This window comes from Callorhinus ursinus, unplaced genomic scaffold, assembly GCF_003265705.2.
Source record: "Callorhinus ursinus isolate GAN/ISIS: 27379988/994484 unplaced genomic scaffold, GSC_fseal_2.0 scaffold35, whole genome shotgun sequence".
NCBI lineage: Eukaryota > Metazoa > Chordata > Mammalia > Carnivora > Otariidae > Callorhinus > Callorhinus ursinus.
The window spans coordinates 14366782-14391747 of NW_027397097.1; the positions used below are offsets into that span (position 1 = coordinate 14366782).

General features: G+C 36.7%; 1 protein-coding gene across 8 annotated transcripts in view; it reads right to left on the minus strand.

Moving 5' to 3' along the window:
• The window catches only part of DLG2 (discs large MAGUK scaffold protein 2), a 2181535-nt gene that overhangs the window by 1630340 nt on the left and 526229 nt on the right, over nt 1-24966 (minus strand). For 6 of the 8 annotated variants that reach the window (XR_012374525.1, XM_073879808.1, XM_073879828.1 and 3 more), the window contains exon 4: nt 20557-20652. Coding sequence is in view for 7 of the 8 variants with exons in the window: in XM_073879808.1 (XP_073735909.1) it covers nt 20557-20652 (96 nt within the window). In the remaining variant the exon portion in view is untranslated. Of the gene's footprint in view, nt 1-7827; nt 8358-20556; nt 20653-24966 lie in introns of those variants that run through there. The other 2 variants (XM_073879811.1, XM_073879817.1) reach the window with 2 other exon arrangements.

Consider the following 24966-nt stretch of genomic DNA (forward strand, 5'->3'; position numbering starts at 1 on the left):
GAAACATACATCCATACAATGAGATGGGTTTCTCAAGCAACTGTAATTATGGTAAACTCCTTTAAGAAAATCTTATCTATAAATATGCAGATCAAATAAGGGGTACATAATAAAGAGAAGTGATAATTTTTTTAATTTATAAAAGTTGTGTGATTTATTTCAAATTTGAGCACAATAAATGTGTTTAAATATCATTTGATTTGTACTTGTTTCCTTCACAAACCCACATTTGTCTGATAAAATAAGATTTATCCAAAGGTCTTCCAAAGGACAATGCTCTCAAACTCCTAGTTCTTCATAGCACATGTGGCTTTCCTCAAAGTGTCAAAAGAGGACGAATATTGTGAATAATACCCTGGTAATCAGTTGGCATAGAAGACCATTTACTACAGATGTATACAAAATGGCTGGTGTGATTCATAAAATAAAATTTTATTTCATTCTATAAGTTCACTTTCACAGGCTATGCATATGTGTCAAAACACTACATACTATAACTAATTCTGAGTAATTTTAAATTAACCATTATGTGAATGCATTATTTTTATTTAATTAGGTGTTTAGGTAGAGAAGGAACAAAATCCAAAATATAGTATCAAGAGTATGTTTCAAATGGCCAACAGACACATGAAAAGGTGCTCAACATCACTCGGCATCAGGGAAATCCAAAGCAAAACCTCAATGAGAGAGCACCTCACACCAGTCAGAATGGCTACAATTAACAAGTCAGGAAACAACAGATGTTGGTGGGGATGTGGAGAAAGGGGAACCCTCCTACACTGGTGGTGGGAATGCAAGATGGTGCAGCCACTCTGGAAAACAGTATGGAGGTTCCTCAAAAAGTTTAAAATAGAGCTACCATACGATCCAGCAATTGCACTACTGGGTATTTACCCCAACGATACAAAAGTAGGGATCCGAAGGGGTACGTGCATCCCAATGTTTATAGCAGCAATGTCCACAATAGCCAAACTGTGGAAAGAGCCAAGATGACCATCGACAGATGAATAGAGAAAGAAGAAGTGGTATATATATACAATGGAATATTATGCAGCCATCAAAAACACAAAATCTTGCCATTTGTAACGATGTGGATGGAACTGGAGAGCGTTATGCTGAGCAAAATAAGTCAATCAGAGAAAGACATGTATCATATGATCTCACTGATACGAGGAATTCTTAATCTCAGGAAACAAACTGAGGGTTCCTGGAGGGGTGGGGGTGGGAGGGAATGGGGCAGCTGGGTGATAGACATTGGGGAGGGTATGTACTATGGTGAGCGCTGTGAATTGTGCAAGACTGTTGAATCACAGATAGGTACCTCTGAAACAAATAACACGTTATATGTTAAAAAAAAAAAAAGAAGAAGAAGAAGAAGAAAGCAGGAGGGGTAGAATGAAGGGGGGAAATCGGAGGGGGAGATGAACCATGAGAGACAATGGACTCTGAAAAACAAACTGAGAGTTCTAGAGGGGAGGGGGGTGGGAGGATGGGTTAGCCTGGTGATGGATATTAAAGAGGGCACGTTCTGCACAGAGCACTGGGTGTTATGCACAAACAATGAATCATGGAACACTACATCAAAAACTAATGATGTAATGTGTGGTGATTAACATAACATAATAATAAAAAAAAAGAGTATGTTTTAACTAAATAATAACCTGAAGTGATTCAACAAGGGGATAATGACAGTGGACAGAAGTATGGATATAAGAATCACAAAGACCTGGGTTTGAATCCCCACTGTGAAGCTGCTCAGCTGTGTGAGTATGCCAAATATTTAAGATATGGAGGATTTTACTTTACTGGGTTGGTCTGAAACTGAATGAGTTAATTAAATTCATCATGTTCCTTCAGTGTGCTAGGACGTGTCCCAGACACTACATATACAAAAATGAGAAAAAAAAAGTCTCTTCCCTCATGGACCTCTGGCTAGTCAATAAGGAGACACTGAGAAAATAATCATACAAATCAGTGTAGAATTATGAATTGTAACAGGCAGAAATATGGAATAATATGAGATAACACCATGAGTATACATTCTAACTGGGGATTTGAGGAAAGGGAGTGGCATGAATAGTTAGACCGGGAAGATAGGTAGAATAGATAGATGGACAGAGCCATCTAGACAGAGGAGTTGAGTGGTAGTCTCCAAAACAGGAACATGGTTGATACCTTCAAAGAACAGAGGGAAGCCAGCAAGACCAATGTGTCAATTAGTTTAAGGAAGGCCATAGAAGTTAGCATAGACATAAGTATGTTCTGGTCCATGCATTTTTAAGATTCTTGGAATATAAAACACAAGGCAGAATGATGGAAGATAAGACAGGAGAGGAACTCAGTGGCTAGGTCAAAATAGAATTATATACTAAGGAAAGAGTTTGGACAACTACTCATCTTGAGTTCAGTAGGGTGCTATAGCAGGGCGATACATTTGGACTTAGATGGATCATTCTGGCAGCTATATGGAATACTTAATAAAGGAAAGTTAAGTTATTATATTAGTGGAATAAATATGCCAAAGTGTTTTACATTATTAAAATGGTTAATCCCAGGTTACTAATAGAGTCATGGAATCTCTTCACACTGGCTATTTCTCCTACTTTCCTACACAGAAAGTCCAGATTGTACTAAATTTTCCCTACTTTTAGCTGTATTTCTGCCTCTCTCTGCCACTGAGATTTTCCCTGGCCCATTAAGTCCCCTGCTCCAGTGGCCCTCTAGCCTCTATACAGTGGCCCTGTCACTGTATAGAGTATATACCTGACATATTGGTAGGCATAGGAATCCCACTTGGTTGGGATGACAGGTATCAAAACCAGCATCACTGTCAGAATAAATATGAGAAGAGCATGAAGGAACTATAGGAAGATAGGGAGACGTGGACCCCAATAAAAAAAGCACACCCTCCCCCTAACGGTAATATGTTAAGCATTTTATATTTATCACCTCACTGAACCCTCAAAACAAGACTGTGATAAAGGTATAAATTTATGGAAGAGAAAAATACAGTTCAGAGAAGGTCATTCAGCTGGTGAAAGGTAAAACCACTATTTTTACTGAATAAGTATAAGGATGGGCAAAGGCAGATATAGTAGAAAATAGAATGAGAAAGCTTAAATTAGGGAAACAAACTGGGTGAAAGAGCAAACTAGGGCTTGGGACCATTACTAATGATAAAGGGAAAATCCTATTTCCTTTAAGACAGCTCCACTTCTTGATACTTATAACTGGGTCCCTACCTATCTCTGCATGCTTTGTATCTTCCTACTCTCTTTGAACCCCTTAGATCCCAGCTACACTGCCTTTCCTTTCCTTGAATGTACCATTCTCTCTTTTCTACCTCTTCTCTTTTGTCTCTCTCTTCCCTCTCTTCATTATCTATGTATCTATCATCTATCTATCTATCATCTATCACATCTAGGACTTTGCTTAAAACACTTTTCCCATCCCCATTGTGTCCTCCCTTGTACATATCAGCTTAATTGTCACTTGCCAGAAAACTCTTTCCTGATACTAAGCCCTTGCCTACCCTGCATCTAAATCCACCAGAGTCTTTGGATATCCCTTTGCTCATTGCCATAGCATTCTATATTCACCCCTTTATTACACATTACTGTTATTTTCTTTTTTTAATCTTTTTTTCTTTGTTCACTTTTTAAATTTTTTTACTTTTTTAATTAACATATAATGTATTATTTGTTTAAGGGATACAGGTCTGTGATTCATCAGTCTTACACAATTCACAGTACTCACCATAGCACATACCCCCCTATAAATGGCTGCTTTCTTCATTAGACTAAAAGTTCCATGGGAAAAGACTGTTAATTACATTCCTATGCCTACAAATATGTCAGGTATATACTAGGCACTCAATAAATAAATACTTGTTAAATAAATAAAATGAATGAATGAATGGGTGTGCTGCTTCCACCATAAGAGCAGACAGAAGTACACACCTGCATGAATAAACAACTTTGTCTATGAAGACAGGGCCACTCAGGCAAATCATTTGTTGCCTTGGTGACTTGTTTCCTTTTCTCTACATAAAGGTCTGGTGGAAAATAAAAGTAATTTTACCCCCAAAACTATAATTATAAATATTTCTATGATAAATTCATTTCTAAGAATATAATATGCCATTTTTTTCTATTCAGGTCATAATAAGTAATATGATACTTAGTAGTCTTGATAAAAAAAATCTAAATACCCAGCGACAACTTCTATTTTCTTTCAGAAATTCTGAGCAATTTTAGCATAAAAGACAGTGGGTTGATGGAGCCAGAGAGTGATATCTAATTTACAGAGGAGACATAGTATTAACAACATCAGTAAAGCATCTTTTATACTGCCTGTCCACTTTTCATTCTGCTCGTTGAATTTTATTATGCACCGTAACCTGTTAATACCATTAAACATATTAAAAATTAACAGTACCATCATGCCTTTATTACAAATTATAACAGCAACCTAATGTATTATAATTGTCTTTGTAGATTTCTTTAAAATTTTTTAATGTCTATAAGTCTGTCTAATCTCTCTTTTGTGCTCACTCTCACTCTCTCTCAAATAAATAAAATCTTAAAAAAAAAAGAAATGCCCACTCTATAAAATGTATTATATTAACAAGTAAATAGTGTTTAATCCGTATTATTGATATGATTCAATTTTCCTCAGTGACCTCAACCAAAGAGAGAGATAAAGATATAAATTGTGCGCTACTCAATAAATTGCCCTATGTTGAATTCTTTCCATATGCCAGGAATTGTGCTAGGTATTTTCTACACTTTACCACAACATCACTCTTGCACAGATAATGCATCCTTTTCACAGATGAGGAAATAAAGGTTCATGGAGATCAGGTTAAACAGTTTAGTAAATCCTAAACTAGTAATTGTCAGAACTACAATTTAAGTCCAAGTCTTGCTCTAGAGTTCTACTTTTCACACTAAGTAATGTTACTTATTCTCGGTAGTGATATCTGTGACAAAAGAGTGGAAACTGAAACTGGACAGAAACAGTCAAATAAAAGAGATGATTCAATCTTCTTTGAAAGTGAGTTTTCTGAACATCTGAAAAGACCTTGGGATCCCTGTGGCAGAAACTCTGTTTTTGGTTCCTCTGATTATTTCCTGGCCTAAAAGATTTTACCTCAAACCTGAGGGCAAACCAGTCTGACCAGACTAGAGTAATTAAGACAGTAAGCAACCTGAGTCTTATGGGTAAGATCTAGGGTAGGATTATTTTATCAGGGGGCTTAGATTATTATGAAATGTGTCACAGTCATTTCTTTTTTATATGCAGAAAAGCTAAAAACACTTCTCTGATATGTCTAATAGATCCTTTTATATGCCATTATACAGTGCTTTGTCTTGATTTGTCATAATCTCTCCTCTCATTAATCTTCTAACATCCATTCTTAGGAATGTGCAGCAGAGACCTGAAGAGGAGTTTACTTCTACAGTGTGTGTAACAGAGGAAGTGGGCCCAAGGGGACAGTAAGTGCCTTTCATGCCAACACAGGAAGGAAAGAGAACCAGGTGAAGTATTTATGTTTTCCTGCCAGTGAAAATTTTGACAAGGGTGATATTGAGATGTGCTGTTGGTGAGGTGGAGCCCAGGACAGATCAGGGTAGTTAGGAGTTCCAGTATCACACAGAGCTGCTGTAAAGCATGACTTGAAGAAAGTATCTCAGCCAGAGCACCTAGAAGGTAGACTCACTGCTAGAGAAGAATAAGATGGGAGTTGAACTAAAATAGAATTAAAATTTCTAAGTTGTTGGCAAGTTTCCTATCAAAGAGTCCCAGGAAAGTGGGGCAAGGACATCCCAAGTGCAGGGCCACTTGGGAGAAAAAAAAAAAAAAAAGAGCACCAATGGTGGTAGGTGAGGTGGATGGGATTTGGGATCTGAAGCTGGCCAGGAAGTCTCCTCATTCATATGGAGCTATTAAATCAACCATGCACTATTTACCACCAACATAATATGACTTCGTTGTAAGTATATCTGTCCTATAAAGATGATATGTGTGCCACCCTAGAAATATTCATAAATATAATTCAGAAAATTCATGAATTCTCACATGGGTGTTTGTTGTATTGAGTTGTGTAATTTATATGATAAATCAAAATATTAGACTAATGACATTTATGTTTAATACAGCATTTAAAGCAGAATAATATTTTTTCATTTGTACCTGTGGTCATTAATACTTTGTTAAAAGAATATAAAGCACATGACATGTTTTCTTTATTAGATCATGTTTTCCAAACTGAGGAAACTTAGATTTCAGGGTTGATTTAATCATTTAATAAATTGTTCAATGCAACAGATTACAGTTTGGGGTTGTAATTAATAACTAACTTTTCATAACTTATTTTTAAAGTACTCATTATGTTTCACAGTACCTGCAATTATTATGATTTGGGGATAAATGAAACACACGTATGTCAGACCTCACATCACAGTATCCACTCAAGAAAAGTAACACTGAGTGTAATACCTCAGGGAAAGTACAGCATGTTTAAGAGACTATTTCCTTTCCTAGATTACATACAGAAATACAATTTCCCACTTAGCTTTTTTAAAAATTTATTTTAGTTTGTTCTTACTGACTTACCTGAAAAAAATGAATTAGATGCTTCACAACTTTTAAAAGTAAAATAAGGTAATTTTGAGGCCTGGTCAACTAACCCAATCAGAAGTTTTTAGGCTTCAAATCCATTAACATCAGTGAAGCTGCCATGTGATACTAGACCATATGGGAAGAGATCCATTAAGATCTTCATAAATATAATCTGGAAAAGTACAATATTTAAGGTCATACTATGAAGAACTTAGCTTGTGGCTTCAAAATTAAATAATCTTTTCTTTAGTGGTGAAAGGAGATCACAGTGGGAAATCTACACTTAATGAGGCTTATGCACTAAGCTATTGATTTTGTCATGTTTAATGGGTGTCTAGTCAATGTGAGATACTAAAAGATATAGCTCAAACTAACTCACAGTGTGCCTACATGCAAAATGAAAAGAAAGCTAATGAATAAGTGTGTTTTAATTAGTTTTTTTCTAAAAATAGTAATTTCTAATTAAATAACCAGTGTTTATGAAATTTAAATATATTTTTTTGAACTGATGACAGAATAAAACAAAATGCATTTGAAATTTCTAGCTCTTTGCCATAAACCCATAAAAGGAATGCCTATTGATTTTATTCCATCCCACTTTTGTTTCTATTTCTGATAATGCAAATATTTAATTTGCCTCTAATCAAAATAGAATCGGTTCAACAATAAATATTGTGTTTGTTTGTTTGTTTGTTTTAAATCGGGGCCTAAAGATATTTTTTTCCTTTAAAAAAATCACTAAAATGCAGAATGTCAGAATTCTCCAATCAGAAACAATATGTCAAGCCACAGTAAAGCTGATTGGCTTCTTCAAGCATAGGAGACATGGTTTTTAAATGAAAAGCTAATTATCACACTCAGAAAGACTACCCTGATATGTTATGTTAAAATGATGTGTAAGCTATACTACTACTATAGATATTTTAATATTGAGCTATAAATAGAGGCAAAAGCAAATTCTTCCATAAAAAACACAGGCAAATTCTCCTTTCATTTGCACAAACACACAATATCATTATAAGAAGTTGAAATCAAATAAGGATAGGACCCTCAGACCCTCATGGGGAACAAAATGCCAAGCAAAGTACATTATACTAATCATTTTATCTCATGAACTGGCAGCACCTACCAGAGCTGTTTAATTACAGGACCAGAATAATAATAGAAAAATGCTGCACACAACAGCCCTGTTTCCTATCCTACCTTTGTGGTGACAATGCACAGGCAATCCATCCTGGATCCCTACACAGGACTCAGTACATGGAAATCACACCAGCAAATCAGCAAAGGTGAGAAAAGCCTTTTGATAAATAGCACACAGAGAGAAGCAGAGCCTGGATTCTGCACAGACGGCTTTTCCAAGGGGGCCCCTCATGGGAAACTGGAGCCCTCCTCCATACAGTTCAAAGCAAGCAGGATTCTCCTAGGCACCGGAAAATGCCCTAGAAATCAGCTCCGGCAAAACTTCCTGGTGGCTTGCTGGGCTCCGCGACTGCATGGTCCTTTAGTGGATTCGGAGATCGGAACAAGGCTCCTGAGAGTGCCCCGCACAGTTCTATCGTGGAGAGGAGTGTTACACCAGGCACCAGAGAATCACATTTCAGCTCTCGTTCTTGTTTCTGAATTCTGATCTGCTGCTTCAGTCTACCCATAAGAGCTGCTTTGCCAAAGTCCCCCCTTTGCTGCCTTCGTCTTTCCTACTAACAACTCTGAGTAAGCACAACATAAAAAACTACCCGGCCCATCTATCAAAGGGCTGTCGTTTCGCTGCCAGAACAGCGGCTTTGGATAATAAAAAGCTATTTATTATGAACATGATTCCCTGGGAGTCTAAATGACTCGAAAGATATGACTGAAAAGCTACAGTGCATGCAGTGCTGAATACATCACATCCCAACTCACTTGCAATTACAAGGGCAGCTTCTTAAAATGACTAACAGCTGGAAAAGGAAAATTGAGGCCAGGAACATTAAAAACTGAGGATTTGGTGGTTTAACTTAGAAAGCATTAAATTTCTTCTTTTATTTCTGTACCTATTTGTGCGGTCACTGACGTCTGTGAATACACAAACAACCTAAATACTTAAAGAAATAAGTATATTATAAAATTGGGGTGAGAGGAAGTTCCAAAGTGTTTACAGAAGTTCCACATTATGAGAGACAAAAAAAAAAAAAAGAGTTCTTTTCCTGAACTTTTCGCTCCTCACTGGCTGCCTACGGGCACTTATTATGTGGTTAGAGCTTTGTGTTCCCTTCCGCAGCATTTTAACAGCCAAGGGATTAACCTTCCCCCTACCCTCAAATCCCTCCCAATCTTCCAGGGAAACTGCTACACAGACTGCATCTGATATGCTTAACCAGCAACACTCTAGATGATAACATACTTTTCCTTCATCCTATTAGACAGATAGACAAAGACAGACTGAAACAGACAGAAAGAAACAGGGGCGCAGAGAGAAGGGGTGGGGGAACTAGAGAGAATGAATGACAGGCTGGAAAGCACTACCTGACCAATAAAAATGGGAAATCAATGCCTCCTTTTGCCTCCTAGAGGGAAAAAACATGGTCAGCTGGATCATTGAGGGCAATAAGAAGAAGTGTCTAGGGACCCATACACACTGTGATTAACCATTCCCCACGTACCACAAACACACACCCCTCAATTTTTATAGAAAGTATATTTTCTACAATAAACAATTTGAAAACAGGATGAACATGTAAAATTCCTCCACCTTTCATGAATTATTCAGGTTCTAGTCTTGATAGCTTCCTGATTGCGAAATAGATAAGTGTCTCAAAAACTGACATGCCATTATTCTACTAAATTGAGAGCACTTTTCTAAGGATTTTTTTAATTAAAAAGTTCATAGCAAATCAGATATGTGTTCAGAGGAGAAAAGAAAAAAAAACTGGTTCAAAAAATTGTTTATAGATATAAAACTGTTATCCCACTGGTGTAATAAACCAGATAATTTTCAAGTTAAACAACACAAGTAAAATTAAATTAGGTGACTCTCTTATGGTTCAGTAATATAAAAAGGTTAAAAAAATCATCACTTTGACTTCCTCATTTATTACACCATAATAATAATTTAATTCATTACTTCCTAAACTTGTGTTCAAGTATGTATAACATCATGTCCTTGAGCATTCCCAGGTATCAGTGTTTCCATGACACAAACAAGCTATCTAATATGCAATTGATTGACTGCCATATTCATCTTCAAAATCATTAGGCTTTATGTTCCTATAGCACTTTAAAGTTGATAAAACACTTGTGACAGTCTCACCACCTTGAAAATTTAAATGACTTACCCAGGACAAATACCTAGTAACTTACTACAAGTCCAGAGTTTTGTTGGTCATGATCAGAACACAGTCAGGAATTAGAGAAAGGAAGTAAATCGTGTAGCAGAATAAGATGGATATTTTACAAGGTACCCTTGGAAGAAAGGTATCTTTGGAACCACATCCATTTTCCTAGAGTAGAGAAAGCTAAGATATGGACAAACTGACAGAGGGAGCTTGACTAACCTTCTGCCTGACTAATCACAGATGAAACACTCCACAAACTGTAAAGACCTACAGAATAAAGGCAACTCATCTAGCATAGCAGACATACCATATACACTTCTGAAGTCATGCACCCAGCACATGTTTATTGAGGGCTCGCTATATAATTTTTGGATGAATGTTTGTATCACTTACTAGACCATGACATGCTCCTTGATGGCAAATTTGACTCTATATTCCCTTTGCCTACTCCAGTATCTCGTTAATTCAACAAACGTGCTTGACAATGTACTTATGTGGGGACACAAGGGCAAGTAAAAGCTAGCCAAATCCCTGCCTACACATGAATCAACTCGTACAGTACAGCAAGCACTTGGGGTGTTTGAGAAGCACAACACAGAGGCATTTAATCCAGAATAGAGTAGCCAGAGAAGGCTTTACAGAGAGGAACCCTGTGCTGAGTTGAGAAGGACCCACTGGGTTAGCTAGAAGTTGTGAGGAAGAAGAATGTTATGCACACTTTATGTTTGAAAAAGAAGTAAATCAATAATATCTTTCCTCTTTATGCAGTCAGCTTACATGAACACATCCAATGGGTTTCCATTAAATAAAAGCACTTTAGAGCAGGCATTTTACAAACAACATGCAGCCTCTGCTGGGGGGGGGGGCGGAAAGAACATCATTCATGTAATGTTTAAGTGAGTATAAATGTGCTGTCAAAATATACATGTTCTATAATCATTAGGTTTTGTTTACCACATGTGATTAATTGGACAATGTTTGTATGTTCGGATAAAAGAAAATAACACTTTAAAGTGTAGTTCCATTTAGGATGCAGCTTTCTACTTTGTGTATACCTTGCTCTCCATTGATTTTCCTCAGATTTAAAGATGATAGAAGATAATCCACCCCTTTGTCTCAAGGGAAACATTCTTTTATTTTTAAAATTAACAAGGCATCAGCTTGAAGCTTTTTTTTTTTTTTTTTTTTTTAACGGACATACAGCTCAGATTGGGTCTGTGATTTCACAAGAACTGTTTGGCAAGATATAAAGCCTGAAAACTGCTTTATTTGATTTGATATTCCTTAAGGTTAATGATACCAATCCAGGAACATATTGATTCTTAGTAAAATCTACCATTGGAGGTTTGATATCAGAAAATTACTTTTATAAATTACTTACACTGAGTCTGTATCTTAACCATTTATATTCATTACTTTATTTTGTTTTTTTTTCCCAGTAGGAGAAAAAAAAAAAAAAACCTCTAATAGTGAGATATATCCTGTGCTTATTCTCCTAGAATCTAAGCCCCTTGAGGACAGATATAATACAATTCTCTGCCACTTAGCATGATACCCTTACTTAAGAGTTTACAAAATAAATATTTTGGGAATGAAAGAATGATCACAGCTTCAGTTATGCCACTTATTTTTCATGATAAGAGATTTTTTTAACCTATGATATGCATCCTTTGTCCACTTGAGAACGATATGTACAAATAGCTATCATTGATATATATATGTGTGTATATATATTTAAGAAAGAATATATATAACACATATTTATATATTTAAGAAAGAAATACACCAATTAAGATTGGTGTATATATCTGAAGATATTTGCAAATACAAATATTTATCTTTATTATATTTATATTTATCGAGTGGCTATTATCAGAAATACTGTGGCACATACTTTATACATATTATCTCTGATGGTCACTATACCCTTCAAAAAGGAAATATAACCCCTGTTTCATAGATGAAGAAACTGAAGCTCTCTGTGAGATTCGTCCTAGGTGACACAGCACCTAGGTTACTCCAACCCAGAATGCAGTGTGCTTTCCATGCCTCAAATCCTGAGGCAGTTTCTGCCTCCCTGGGTCCAACCTGAGAGTGAGACACAGACAGATCTGAAAGGCATTCCCCAGCGGAAGGAGCCCGGACTCTGTGCAGACTAATTACAAACAACTTGCATTCCCCGTAAAAAGACAGGCACGTCCCTGGGCTCCTACACCGAGGTCTTCATAGTTTATAAGGACCTTGGGAGCAACCCAGAAGGAATAGCTTCCAGTTAGAAAGATTAGCTCCAAGGGAAATAACTGAAGAAATCCACCCACATGGACTTCCATTCCGTCTGTCTGTTCCCCATATACCCAGGACAGCAGGCGCACGAATGACATCTGCATAGCTTGTTAGCTTAGTAAAATAAATAGACTGCAGCAGGCAGATCAGGGCAAAATGCCTGCCCTCGTTTCCAAACTCTCCAGAGGCAAATAGGAAATTAGGATCAACTAGAAAAGGACTGACTTTTCTAGAGAGTTTCCATGATGAAAAAATATATGGATAGTACCGGGTCTTGAAAATGATTTATGAAAGGTAGGAGTCTATGTATTCTGTGTGTGTTAAGTACGTAGTATTTTTTATAAGGCAAACATAAAAATTAAATAAGAATTTTGAATGAATCAAAAATTGCCACAGAAATCAAGAAATGTTCACTTTTCACCTACTTCCCCACAATGGTTTGCATGTCAATTTTGTTCATGTAAGTGAGTTGAAACATATGTAACTGATGACCATGTAACCACCCCCCTGTTATTATCATCAAATTGAAACAACCTTTGAAATTTAGAAAATTACAGGTGGTAAACTATAAATGATAAAAACATTCAATAAAAACCGTTCCCCTAAAAAAAAGCTTATATAAAGTTTGCTGAGCATTAAGTACATTCCTTATAAAGCTTAATTTTTCCTACATTATACAATATGCTATGAGTCAAATAGAGTCTAGTAATCCAAATAGTTGTGCATAGGCCACAAATCTGGAAAGCTATATGGTCTGAAATGCTATTTTGTTTTCAAGTTGATATAAATCACCTCTGGGGTATTTGCTAACCACCCTTCCCACATTCTACCTTTTTACATCCCATCACGCTGGCCTGCTATCTATTCCTCATGGTATTTCACTCTCATTCTTCCTCAAGGCCTTGAATTTGTTGTTCCCTCTGTCTGAAACCCTCTTCCCCGGGTTTCCACACAGCTGTCTCCTTCACATCATTCAGGTCTCTGCTCAGACGTTAGCACTCTATAAGGCCTTCCCCAGCTGACCTCCTTAATTAAATTACATTCCCTTCCATCATTCTCTCTTAAGTAATCCTACTTATTTCCTTCATGGCAACCATCACAATCTGAAATTATCTTCTTTATTCATATCTTACATATCCTCTACTTGAAATTTATTCCTGGGAGCAAGAAGTTTATCTATTTTGTCCACGGCTGTACCTCCAGTGTTTAGAACAGTGCCCAGCTGTGTAGCAGATGTGAAAGACTTTTTGAATGAATAAATAAGCTGTATCCCAAAGAAACTCTTTTTTTAAAAACAGGGTTAAAATCAGGATCCAACACAAAATTTGCAATCTATCACTTTTAATGTAGCTTGGTTTCTAAATACATGTTTACACTAACCATAGTATTTATAAATACAGAAAATAAAGAATAATTTTCAAATTTAGCATTAACTTTTTATTTAGCAGGCTGTAATTAGACACATTCATATACATATTCTTATTGAGTATTTACAACCAGTGAATTAAGTATAATTTTACAGGTGATGAAACTGAGGCTCAGAAAAATTGACTTGCTCAAATTTATATAGCTCTTCAGTTGATAAACCAGTGCATGGTGGGCACTCTACTGACTGAGCAGATGAACCAGGTCGTGGAGCTTGATCATCCAAGGGCAAGTCATCCCACCTTTGTGTGATCCGATGTACTTCCAAAATCATTAATTCATCTATCCAGATAGTAAATACCATAAACTTCAAATGTTTGGTTTGAGGGCTCTATATCTGAATATTCCCTAATCTGTCAGAGTATGCTTTGCTGTTTTCAAACAGTTGTAAAAACAAAAACAAAAACAAAAAACAAAACAAAAAAAACCTAGATTCCTAAATACAGAAATACCAAATGACCAGAATATTTCTGTAGTATTTGTGTTGCTTTAGAGGCAGCTAGTAAATCAGTAAATTGATATTTGGATTGACCAGTTAAAATTGCTTTATGAAGGGACGCCTGGGTGGCTCAGTTGGTTAAGCGTCTGCCTTCAGCTCAGGTCATGATCCCAGGGTCTTGGGACTGAGCCCCACATCGGGTTCCCTGCTCACAGGGGAGCCTGTTTCTCCCTCTTTTCCCCACTCATGTGCTCTCTCTCGCTATCCCTGTCTCCCTCTCAAATAAATAAATAAAAATCTTTAAAAAAATAAAATTGCTTTATGAATATATCAGAGTTGGCTATACAAAAAACTGATCTCCTGCATTGCTAGTATAGAAGTCCAGTCATTGTTCTTTAATTGGCAGAACACTGACCCTGAGGCACTACAAGATGTTCAAAGATAAAGCACAATATTTCATCAACCAGAAAATGAGGAGTAATTACCTTCTACATTTTACATTAGTAAACCAAATTATCCAGAGTTAACTACAGTATCTCATTAAAAAGAAAAGATTATTCCCCATTAATTCCAGATACTTAGAAGTTTACCACTTTACTTTCACTGACATTAGAAAATAGAAAATATGCTAAAATAGTTTAAATATCATGAGTTTAATTTTAAAAAATAACTACATAATATTTAAACTTGCCCAGATGGAGTGAATACCTTGGGAGGTGGTAAATATCCTATAACTAGAGGCCTTCCAGGAAATGATAAATTCTCCCTTATAGGGCAGCAGTAGAGGAGGTTTAAGACTGAGCAGAGTCATTGCTCCAAATTACTATTAAAATTACTTTTAATCCTCTGATTCTGTTTGTTTTTTCAGACTGGAGGGCAACCAGCAGGTAGGCCTTGCTGTGTGGAGCCTGAGGCTGGTATGGGGTGGGGGTGGGGGGACAATTCTGGGGTATTTTGAACTTAGTTCTCCAGGAAGATTAACTTGGAACCATTTTAAAATAAGGACCATGGAGATCATCTAAGGTACATATATAAAGGCAAGGAAATCCCCATTCTGCTCTCATTCCCTAAAACAAATAAATATAAAAACCTTCTTTCCCATGGCTGAGTAGCATTAAGGAAAAGAAGATTCCTTATAAATATTGTCAGGGACAGTAAATAGTGAAATAGAGCCGAGCTGCAAAGTTACTCTTAATCAGAAGGTGCAGAGTACATTAACAGATACATTTTAATCTGAAAAAAAAATTAAAGGCAATGTTGGGATTCTCTAACAATAATTTTCCTATTCTATCAAAGTGTTATAAATGTATTATAACTTAAAATGTAAATTATCTAGTCACTTTAGATTAGGAAACTGAGGCAAAGCCTCAGTTTGATTTGTGATTTGTCCAAGTGATTTGTCCAAGAACACCCAAGTAATCAGAGTACAAAGACAATGACCCAAGTTCTCTGGCTTCCAGTTATGATGTACCCCTACCTACACCATGCTTCCTTTCCAGTCAAATTTCTCTCCATCCAGTTACCTCTCTGTTCTTGTTAAAAGGGACCTAACTTTATGCCCCATCCATTATGGTATTTGCATAGTATCCACTTAATATCTTTACTAACCAGTTTTAATTCACAAGATTAGCTAGAATCTGTTTTCTGCTTAAGAAATTAGATTTAAAATACCAAAGAACCAAGACATTATCTAAAACTTAAAATATTTTTAAGAGACAGTCATGTCTGCAAATCAAATAACCAGAACATTTAGCTGTCAGTTCTTTCATATATAACTGTTTCATTTGATCCTTATTGTGGACCTACAAGATAGAGACTATCTACATTTTACAAATAAAAATAGAGGCCATTTAATCTGCTCAAGGTTACATGATTAATTAGTGGTAGAGCCAAGATATAAACTGTGGTCTCTGACTGTGGACCTTATATTCTTTTCACTCTATCACACTGTCCTACTTTTGACATCACACTTGGTTCTCAACCAATCTGTCCAGCACCTCTAATAATACTTCCCCTTAGCTGTTCCACCATTGTCTCAAATTTAAGACGTCATTATTGAATTCATTCTGTTTATCCATTAGGCAACCTAAATATCCCTATTTTCATCCTGATACCACCCATCTCTCAAATCTACTTGATCATCAAGCCCTGTCAAAGTTCCCTCCTCTCCCTGTGACCTGATTAAAATTCCTCATTGTTTCTCACTAGGTATTCTAGAAAACCATATCTCCAAACTTTACCTTCTGTTTATTAGATTTATTTGAACATGGAGCATAGCCTTAAAAGATACTTCCACTTATTTAAGATTGTTCAAGGGAAATAATAAAATAAAAGAGTCACATTAAATTTAAAATATTTCTTCATCAGTGAAGGTCTAGAATTCTCAATGATATCTTTATTTTCATTTCCTCATTTTAATTTTCTTACTAGATTTACAAAATTTCGTCAGTTCTGGAAAACATATCTATGACACATTTTGCAAATTTTATTGCCCTTTGTAACTTCAGAGTTTTCCACATCATATGACAAGTGGCAACACCATGATCCATGTAAGTCCTGAAACTGGAGCAAGATAAAGTTTGCAATTGAAAAAACTACTTCGTAAAGAGGAGAAATCAGTTGTCTAAACCTCAATGATGGCAAAAAGCATCGCGAAACATATTAAAATTCCGCTAAAAGTATAATAAAAATTGGGGAAGTTTCCCTGCTGAGCAAAGATAAGGAATGCAATTGAAAGTTATTTTGAGGGAGGCTCCCTTAGTTAAGCATCTGCCCTAGGCTCAGGTCATGATTGAGGGGTCCTGGGATCAAGCCCAGCAGAGAGTCTGCTTCTTCCTCTCCCTCTGGGCTCTCTCTCTCTCACTCTCACTCTTTCTCTCTTGCTTTCTCTCAAGAAAATAAATAAAATCTTTAAAAAAAAAAGTTATTTCTGATTCTGATTTTTATGGATCAATATTTTTAGGGAAGACATCTCCCATCTGGTATAATAGCTTCCAGAAGCCTGTTATGAATTAAGCTATGGTCAAAAGTGGGCAACTAAAAGCAAGTAGAGAGCAATACAGACATCAACATGTTTCTGAATGATGTTAGAAAATCAGAGCACAGAGTTTTGGGGAGGATCACCAACAAATGAGAAATGCATACAAGAAACCTAAAAAGTACATCTGGTGCATTTCTTCTATCTTAATTGCCTTATAAATTCTTTAATCACTTTCTAGGTCTTCCCTAAATTGACTGGTTTAAAGCATGTGACAGGAAAGATGTCAAGTGACTCTTCAGAGGGAAGTCCAGAGGTTTACTATTCATGGCAGTGGTTCTCAAATTGTAGCAAACCTAAGAATCAGTTGGCGGTCTCATTAAAACAGATGTCTGGGTCCCACTCTTTGCATTTCTCCAATTCACTTGATCTGAAGTGGAGCCTAAGAATTAAGATGATACTAATGGTTGTGGTTGGGGGACCACACTTTAAGAATCATGGGCCCAGGGTGCCTGGGTGGCTCAGTCGGTTAAGTATCTGTCTTCGGCTCTGCTCATGATCCCAGGGTCCTGGGATGGAGTTCTACATCAGGCTCCCTGCTGGGCAGGGAGTCTGCCTCTCCATCTCCCTTTGCCCTTTCCCCCCACTTGTGCTCTCTCTCTCTCTCTCTCAAATAAATAAATAAAATCTTCAAAAAAAAAAAAGAATCACTGGCCCATGAGCTGGGTTGTTAAAATTTTCTCAAATTAATATGGCTTAATGAAGATGTTCCTGTTTATTGTTCTAGATACATGTCTATCACATAAGTCTAAATTTGTATGGGGCTCATTAGTTACTGCTGGCTAACATACTTTAATTGTATTATTAGTGGACTCTATTTATACAATATAATTTGTCTGCTATTGACTGCCACAGAATGATCAGATTTTAGATCTGGAAGAATCCTTAAAAATAATCTGATCTAACACCCTAATTATGAAGATGAAGAAACCAAAGTCCAGTGTAATATTTAATAGATCTAAACAATTGTGATTTCCAAATTGTGGTTTACTGTCAACATCCTTTGAAGAACTGTCTATGAACTAAATAGCTATAGTAACATCTTGTGTTCATACAATAATCATGACTATTCTTTTGTTTGTGATAGAATTTTCTTCTTAAGATAATTAGGAGTTTCTCACTGATGCTTATTTTAATTCAATCAGAACTTATTTTGAACAGCAACAAGTAGAAATCAAGGCAGGAGCCTCTTCTTGACCAAAGGGTTTCCAGCCAAAAAAATGGTATAAACGTAGTTATGTAATATAGATATGGACCCAAGGAAACCCTGAGAACTATTTGTAACAGAATCTACCACCTTAGTAAAACAAATGTAAGACTTGAAATTTATTTCAATAGAATAAAAATCTACTATTTGCCAGGTAGGACTAAACATGTTCATATTTAGGATCTCATTAAAATCTCATAACTAACCTGTGAGGTTAAAAAACTAAAGCTTTTAGAATTTAAATTACATAGACTAGCAATATATTTTCCCACGATAAAAACACAAAAGTTTTCCTAGTATATTTGCCAGCACTTACTTAATTTAGCTGCTTGACAAGTTGGCACATTTGTATCTTACTAAGGCCTGATGACTTCATTTTCAGGAAGCAAGAATACAAATATCCTTTAGACAGCCAGGAAGTCTAAAAATTTGTTTTCTAGGTATTCATAAATCTAGTATGGACATTCACCCTCTCCCTCTAGCCTTTTGGAGAAAAATAGTGTCACTGCCAAATTAGATGACTTCCTTTTCTGGAAACACATTTAGGGTATTATAACAGTCTCAGATAGCTTGAATAACAGATTCTATGTTAAACAAAAACATTTTTCAGCAGAGGAGACAATGGTCTTTTATAGAGGTATTCTGTAAACTGTTCACTAGTTAAATTTGGCTCTAGTTTCCATAGTTTCCTTACAAAGGGAAGTACAATTCACCATACAACCTTTCTTATGTTAACTAAATTCCTCACAGTCATTGAAGAGGAATAGAAGCAGAAAAATGTTCACCTTTAGCCCAGTAGGCTGACCTATACCCTGCATAGCTTTGATAAGGATCAAATAGGTACTGGCTGCTACATTCTTAAAGGATCTCACATCTGCCAGTACTTCTCACCATTAGCTAGTACTGAGCTGAATGATAAGCACCAGAGAAATCTTGTGAAAGTAGTTTTATGAGTAGAAATTTGAAGAAGACATTTATGATCTAATATTCCCTGCACATCCCATCCCCCTTGAGCACTAAGCACATAACCACCAGTTTCATAAAGCAAAAGTACAGCTTTTTCTGCCCACGGGCCCTGTCCCCATGCTACTTAAATAAACTTACTAAGTTGCTCTGTAAAATATCTGAAGAATTCTTTCTTGACCATTCTCTCCAGACTCCACATCATAATGATGAAAATTCATAATTGGGACTGACTCAGAACTTTACCCAAATCCCAAGATCAAGTCAACATTAAGAGGCTCAACTAATTGGCAATGACAGAAAACAGCCCAGGTTATAAATGATAATAAACAGAAAAACTGTTCTTTATTGACATTTACCATTCAGTAGACATACCACCCCATATTTGAAAGAAACTTGAAGGCTTATAGAGCCATAACGAAGACTGCCTCTGCTTACTAATAAAAGATTCAGAAGAAAGACAAGAAGAAACACCATTGAAGGCATATTTCAAGAAGTCTCAATAAAGCCAATACTTATAATCTCCCAAAATAATTTTATCTGTGCTTTAAATATGTATTAGATATTCATAAAAATAATGGTTTACTTTCTTGTTTTCATTATTAAATTTGATGTCTTTATCAATAAAATGGAGAATGGAACCCCAGTTTATATCATTGGGCTATAATAAATAAGGATCAGTTTGTGGCAATTGATCAGAAATAAATCTGAGGTTACTGAGTAATAAAATATTTGTACTTAGAAATACACATACTTTCCTTGGATTCAAGTTCTTCTTGATTTCATTATCTAAAGCACTATGATCTCTTTAACATTACCCTATAGATATTGATTGGGATTCCCTGTTTTTGAATGAATACACATGACAACCACAAAAAGTATGATTAAAGTAGATTTCAGATTGCTTAGGGGAAGCTATTGCCAAAAAACTCCGATAGGACCTAAAAGCCACTACCGAAGAGTCGTGTGAGGGTTATTCTCCTGTCCTGAACCAGACAGGAGAAGAGAGGAGAAGTGAAGTAGCTTACCAAATGGTTATGTGATTACCAGCAACTTAAGAATATACACCAAAACACACAAAGAACATAAAATTCTCAAAATGAAAACACAACTGCTCAAAATGATATACAGTCAGTGTCAACTCAGTAGCAGGAGAACCCATATGCTGTCCACGCCAAAGCCAGAAATTAGTTTACACTTCACAGAGAACAAGACATATCTCGCCCATTAAACACAGAAACAAAGAAAACATTCTAACACTTACTCTTGTCTTTTTGTCAGTTTCATTTTCAAAACACTGATTGTCTTTATTTTGCTCAATACATGAAGCACTTTCCTTTGGTCCACAGCAATCTGTAAGCTAAAAAAAAAAAAGTTTAAAGAAGCAATACTTCCCTATTTGTTCTCTGCAATGTGAATTAAATGTTTTTCAAACTTTTAACATGCACATTAAAATGTCTATTACCTGAATAAATATTATTCATTATTGCTTATGTCAGTTTTAGAATATTAATGCACTGTCTAACCCATTTTTATATTGCTCCCAAAGAGAAAACATAAATGGGACAGTTATTCAAGGGCAAGTTTTTATAAATTTCAAATCTTTTCACCAGGGACTGTTGAACTTGGATGATTCAAGCATAAGATCATCAATCTGGTAAAAGCTGAACATGGTTAATAGGAAGATGAACATAGAAGGGTTAATTTCATCTTACATAAATTCCCATACTTGCAGGAATCTCTACTCTACGGTACTGTGGTTGGAGCCCTTGAATAAGCAGGAGCACTGACTACTTTTCTTACGGACTATCTTTCAAGGATCTTTGTATAACTACAGCTTTGGATGATAAAAATGTTTACTTCCAGAGCAGAAGATAAGTTTGCTTACTGACCATTGTAAAAATTTCCATTCCCCAGCCTGAGGGTTATTCTCCATTGCATGGGAATATATCACTTGGGCAACTTTGCATCGCCCTATAGGAACTGGGGCTTGAGAAACTGCTGTCTGGCTACTGCTACAGTGGTGAATAATAAAGTCCCTTGTCTTTGTCCTAGGAGTCTTCTGATATTCTGGCATTCATGAAACTGTGTCAGGGTTTTTAGATTACAAGTAGGGTAAAATCTTAGCCCCTTCACCGTTCTGGACAGTAGTGGTAACAAGGACAGAATGCTGACAGTCATGGTTTTCTGGAAGAGAAAGGATCAGAGACTTGCAGACTGATGAAAGGGATTTCTGGAATGTCTTTGGGAATTGGTATCCAACATGTTAAAGAAATTTATATTCAACTGCTTAATAATGATCCTCCAGTTTAATGCCTGTCAATAGAGGAATTTACAAAGTGGTTCCAGGCCAAGTACTGGGAAATAAACCCAAAGACAGCTCCCAAATGGTGCCCTGGTTTTTGCTGACTATCCCCTAATGGCAGGACATCCTCACCAATCTACCAATCACCCTCAAGTCCCAAACTTCATTCTGGATGAGCAGAAGTTTCCACTCTCTTTCAGGCTATAGTTATAGAGCAATGTACCTTTGCTGATTGTGAAAGAGAGAAATATGCAATTATTACGAGCAGAAACCAAGATTTCTCTGATTCTAGTCTATTGTAGATGCTCCTCTTCTCTGTTCCCATAGTTTACATCTGTCATTGTGATTAACATATTGCATTGTAAATCACATGTTTATACATCTGTTTATCCTGTTAGAGTTCTTTGGAGGACAGGTATTATATCTTATTATTTATCAATTTCCAGGGAGTAATAAATATTTGTTTAATGAATGAAAAAATAAAGGTTAAATTAGATAAGTTGCTGAATGCTTAACTAAAGGAACAAAGAGGGAACAGGGCTACAATCTGGCTAAAAGGAAAATCAAACTCAACTATCTGAGGATACCCAGGTAGCTTCCACATCAGAAATGTAAAGTCATTTACTTTTTGCTCAGTCTGGATTGGTGGATATGCTGCCATGTTCAGTATGATGATGAATGCAAACAGCAATTTTGGCAATGCAGGCTCAGTCAGCAGCTTGATCCCCATTGGTCTCATCAGGACCTTACTATGAGCATCGACATGAGTTATGAAGATACATACAGTTTGTGCCCTGGGGAAGCATATGTTTAATATGCCAGTCTTTAGATTGGCAGTATTGATGGCTTTGCTGCTGCTATAGGACTTCAATTGGACGAAAAACAGTATTAATCTATATTCACTAAGCTGCAAACCACCTACACACCCCTCAAAATCACAAGTAAATGTGACTTCTTATTGCACAGAGCTACTCTCACTCTCCATGATTCATGGTCTCTCCTTTCCCTGTAATACTAACCTCATATGCTTTAAGGAAAAAAGATGATTAGGAATGAAGTTAAAGTTTCCCTGCACCTAAGAGGGAATGAAGAACATACACACCCATCCAAATATACTGGAGAACTTCTGGAGGGCAAGCACTCAAACTCTTACAGATCTGTTGCATACAGTCGCCCAAATCACAATCTGCTACATTCCAGGAGTTGGCAGGAGAGGAAGAAGAATTCAGCTTATTGGGTTTGGGCAGGCTTTACCATGGAGCAGGAAAGCTAAATGACCTGGTGTATGGGGTTCTCTGGGCCAACTCAATGTAACACTTGTGTGGTTTTCACTGCTGAATGTATAATTAGTACTAACATTTCATTGTAAATTCTCAGAAAGTCCAGAAGGGATTCTCTTGATCAGGAAGAGTTATATGTAGAAAAATAGTAACAGAACACATAAATCATTCCTTCCAATTCTTTTCTCTATTTTCTCTTCGTAGTCCCACAAAAAAAGAGAATCTTAGGAAGAAAAAAGGAAATCATCACCTTAAGGACTTAGAGGCAGCAGGGATAGTAACCCAAAATGCAATATCTTAGAACAACAGCCAAGCATGGCCAGCAAAAAAAGGCTAATAGGATCTGGAGGCTCACAGACGATTATTGATTCTGCTGTTGATCCCATTGCCTCAACTATTCCAAACATGTAACTATAACTAAATCCACTGCATTGACTGATGGCACTTGGTGTGTTCCCTTTCCAACATCTTTTTTCTATCCCACTGGCACTCGAGGTCCAAGACCTTGAATTTTTATTCATATGGCAAGGCTTCTAATATGTTTACAGTACTTCCTCAATACCTAAATTCCTCTTCTATTTGTCACTAAGATTTAGTATGAGTGGCTTTATTTTCTGATGTTCAAATTGTTAACTAAGATGATGTCTTATTACTTGGCAAGCCAGAAGCCTCAGCTAGCAGGAGTGGATAAAAACTCTGACAAAACTGAGGGGCTATCTGAGCAATTCCCTCCAGCAGTCAAGCAGATACTTCTGTCTTTTTAGCCTCAATAATCAAAAAAAGAAGCCCAGCACCTTACTGGACTCTGAATATTGGAGCCAGTATGATCTTCCTTGGACATTTTACTTGGTCTGTATTATCAGCTAGGGCACAAATCAGCATCCTTAAAGTAAGGCCCAGACTGACTGGCTGTATTGGAAGCGCACAGCAAGCTGTGGCAGGCTCTTTGTCTTTGCAGTCTCACAACCTTACTGACACCTCTGAGCTAAAGTCTTTGTGAGTGAGAGAGGTTGATTAGAACCTCTGGTAAAGAGAAGCACCCTCCACTCAAAGTCCCCTGAGGCAAAGCTGCTGGCTCAATGGGGTCCTGGATTCACAGGTTTCACTAAATGCCTGGGCCTGCTTCGCTAATGGTTTCACTAAATTGAAGCCAGTGGTGTTCATTGGGATGCTGATGCTATTTGTGTTTAGTCCCAGGTATGCGGAACCAAAAATGGAAGTTCCTCTACTTAGGTGGCCGAACTCAAGGTCATCCTTGTAGCTCTGGCCAGTGTGCTTCCTGTTATATTTTTACTGACTCTTGGGGTATTGTCAATGGCTGAAAAGTTTTGTCTGTCCTGTTAGAACACTACAGACTGGCAAATTAAACACTCCTCCCTGGGGTCATGAACTATACAAATCAGGGTTGCCAATTGTAGATGCCCACTGTAAGGTCCTGATGAAACCATCTGGAATCAATCTGATTGAGCCTGCATTGCCACTATTGCTGCCTGGATCCATTGTCAGACCAAACATGGCAGCACATCCACCATTCCAGGCTGACCACAAAGTAAAGGACTTTATGTTTCTGATGCAGAAGATACCTGGGTATCCTCAGGTAGCTGAACTTGTCATTCTAAGTCAGATAAGATGCCTCCATCCAGGCATCCATATAGTCATTTAATCTTTTTTTTTCATCTACTAAACAATATACATTAATCAATATTTATTATTCTCTAAAAATGTATCTATCCCCTGGAAATTCAGTATTTATTTGTTAATTCCTGGAATATCAAAAACAATAAGATATATTATCTATCTTCCATGTATCTCTCCATCCTCCCATCTATCTAATGGGATAGACAATTCTGAAGACAATAAGTTTTGTCTTTCTAGACAAGCAAGAGTATTCAGTCTAACAGTAAATAGTGTGGTCTTTGAAAGGCATTATGTTGAGAAAGAAAGAACATGGGTTTTAGAATATGGAAGAAATGAGTTGAAATCCTTTTATCTCCACTTACTAGCTAGGTGTCATCTAAAATATGGAGATTATCTCATCCATTGCAGAATCTCCTTCCTCCTTATCAACCATCCCACAGCTGGGTTAGAT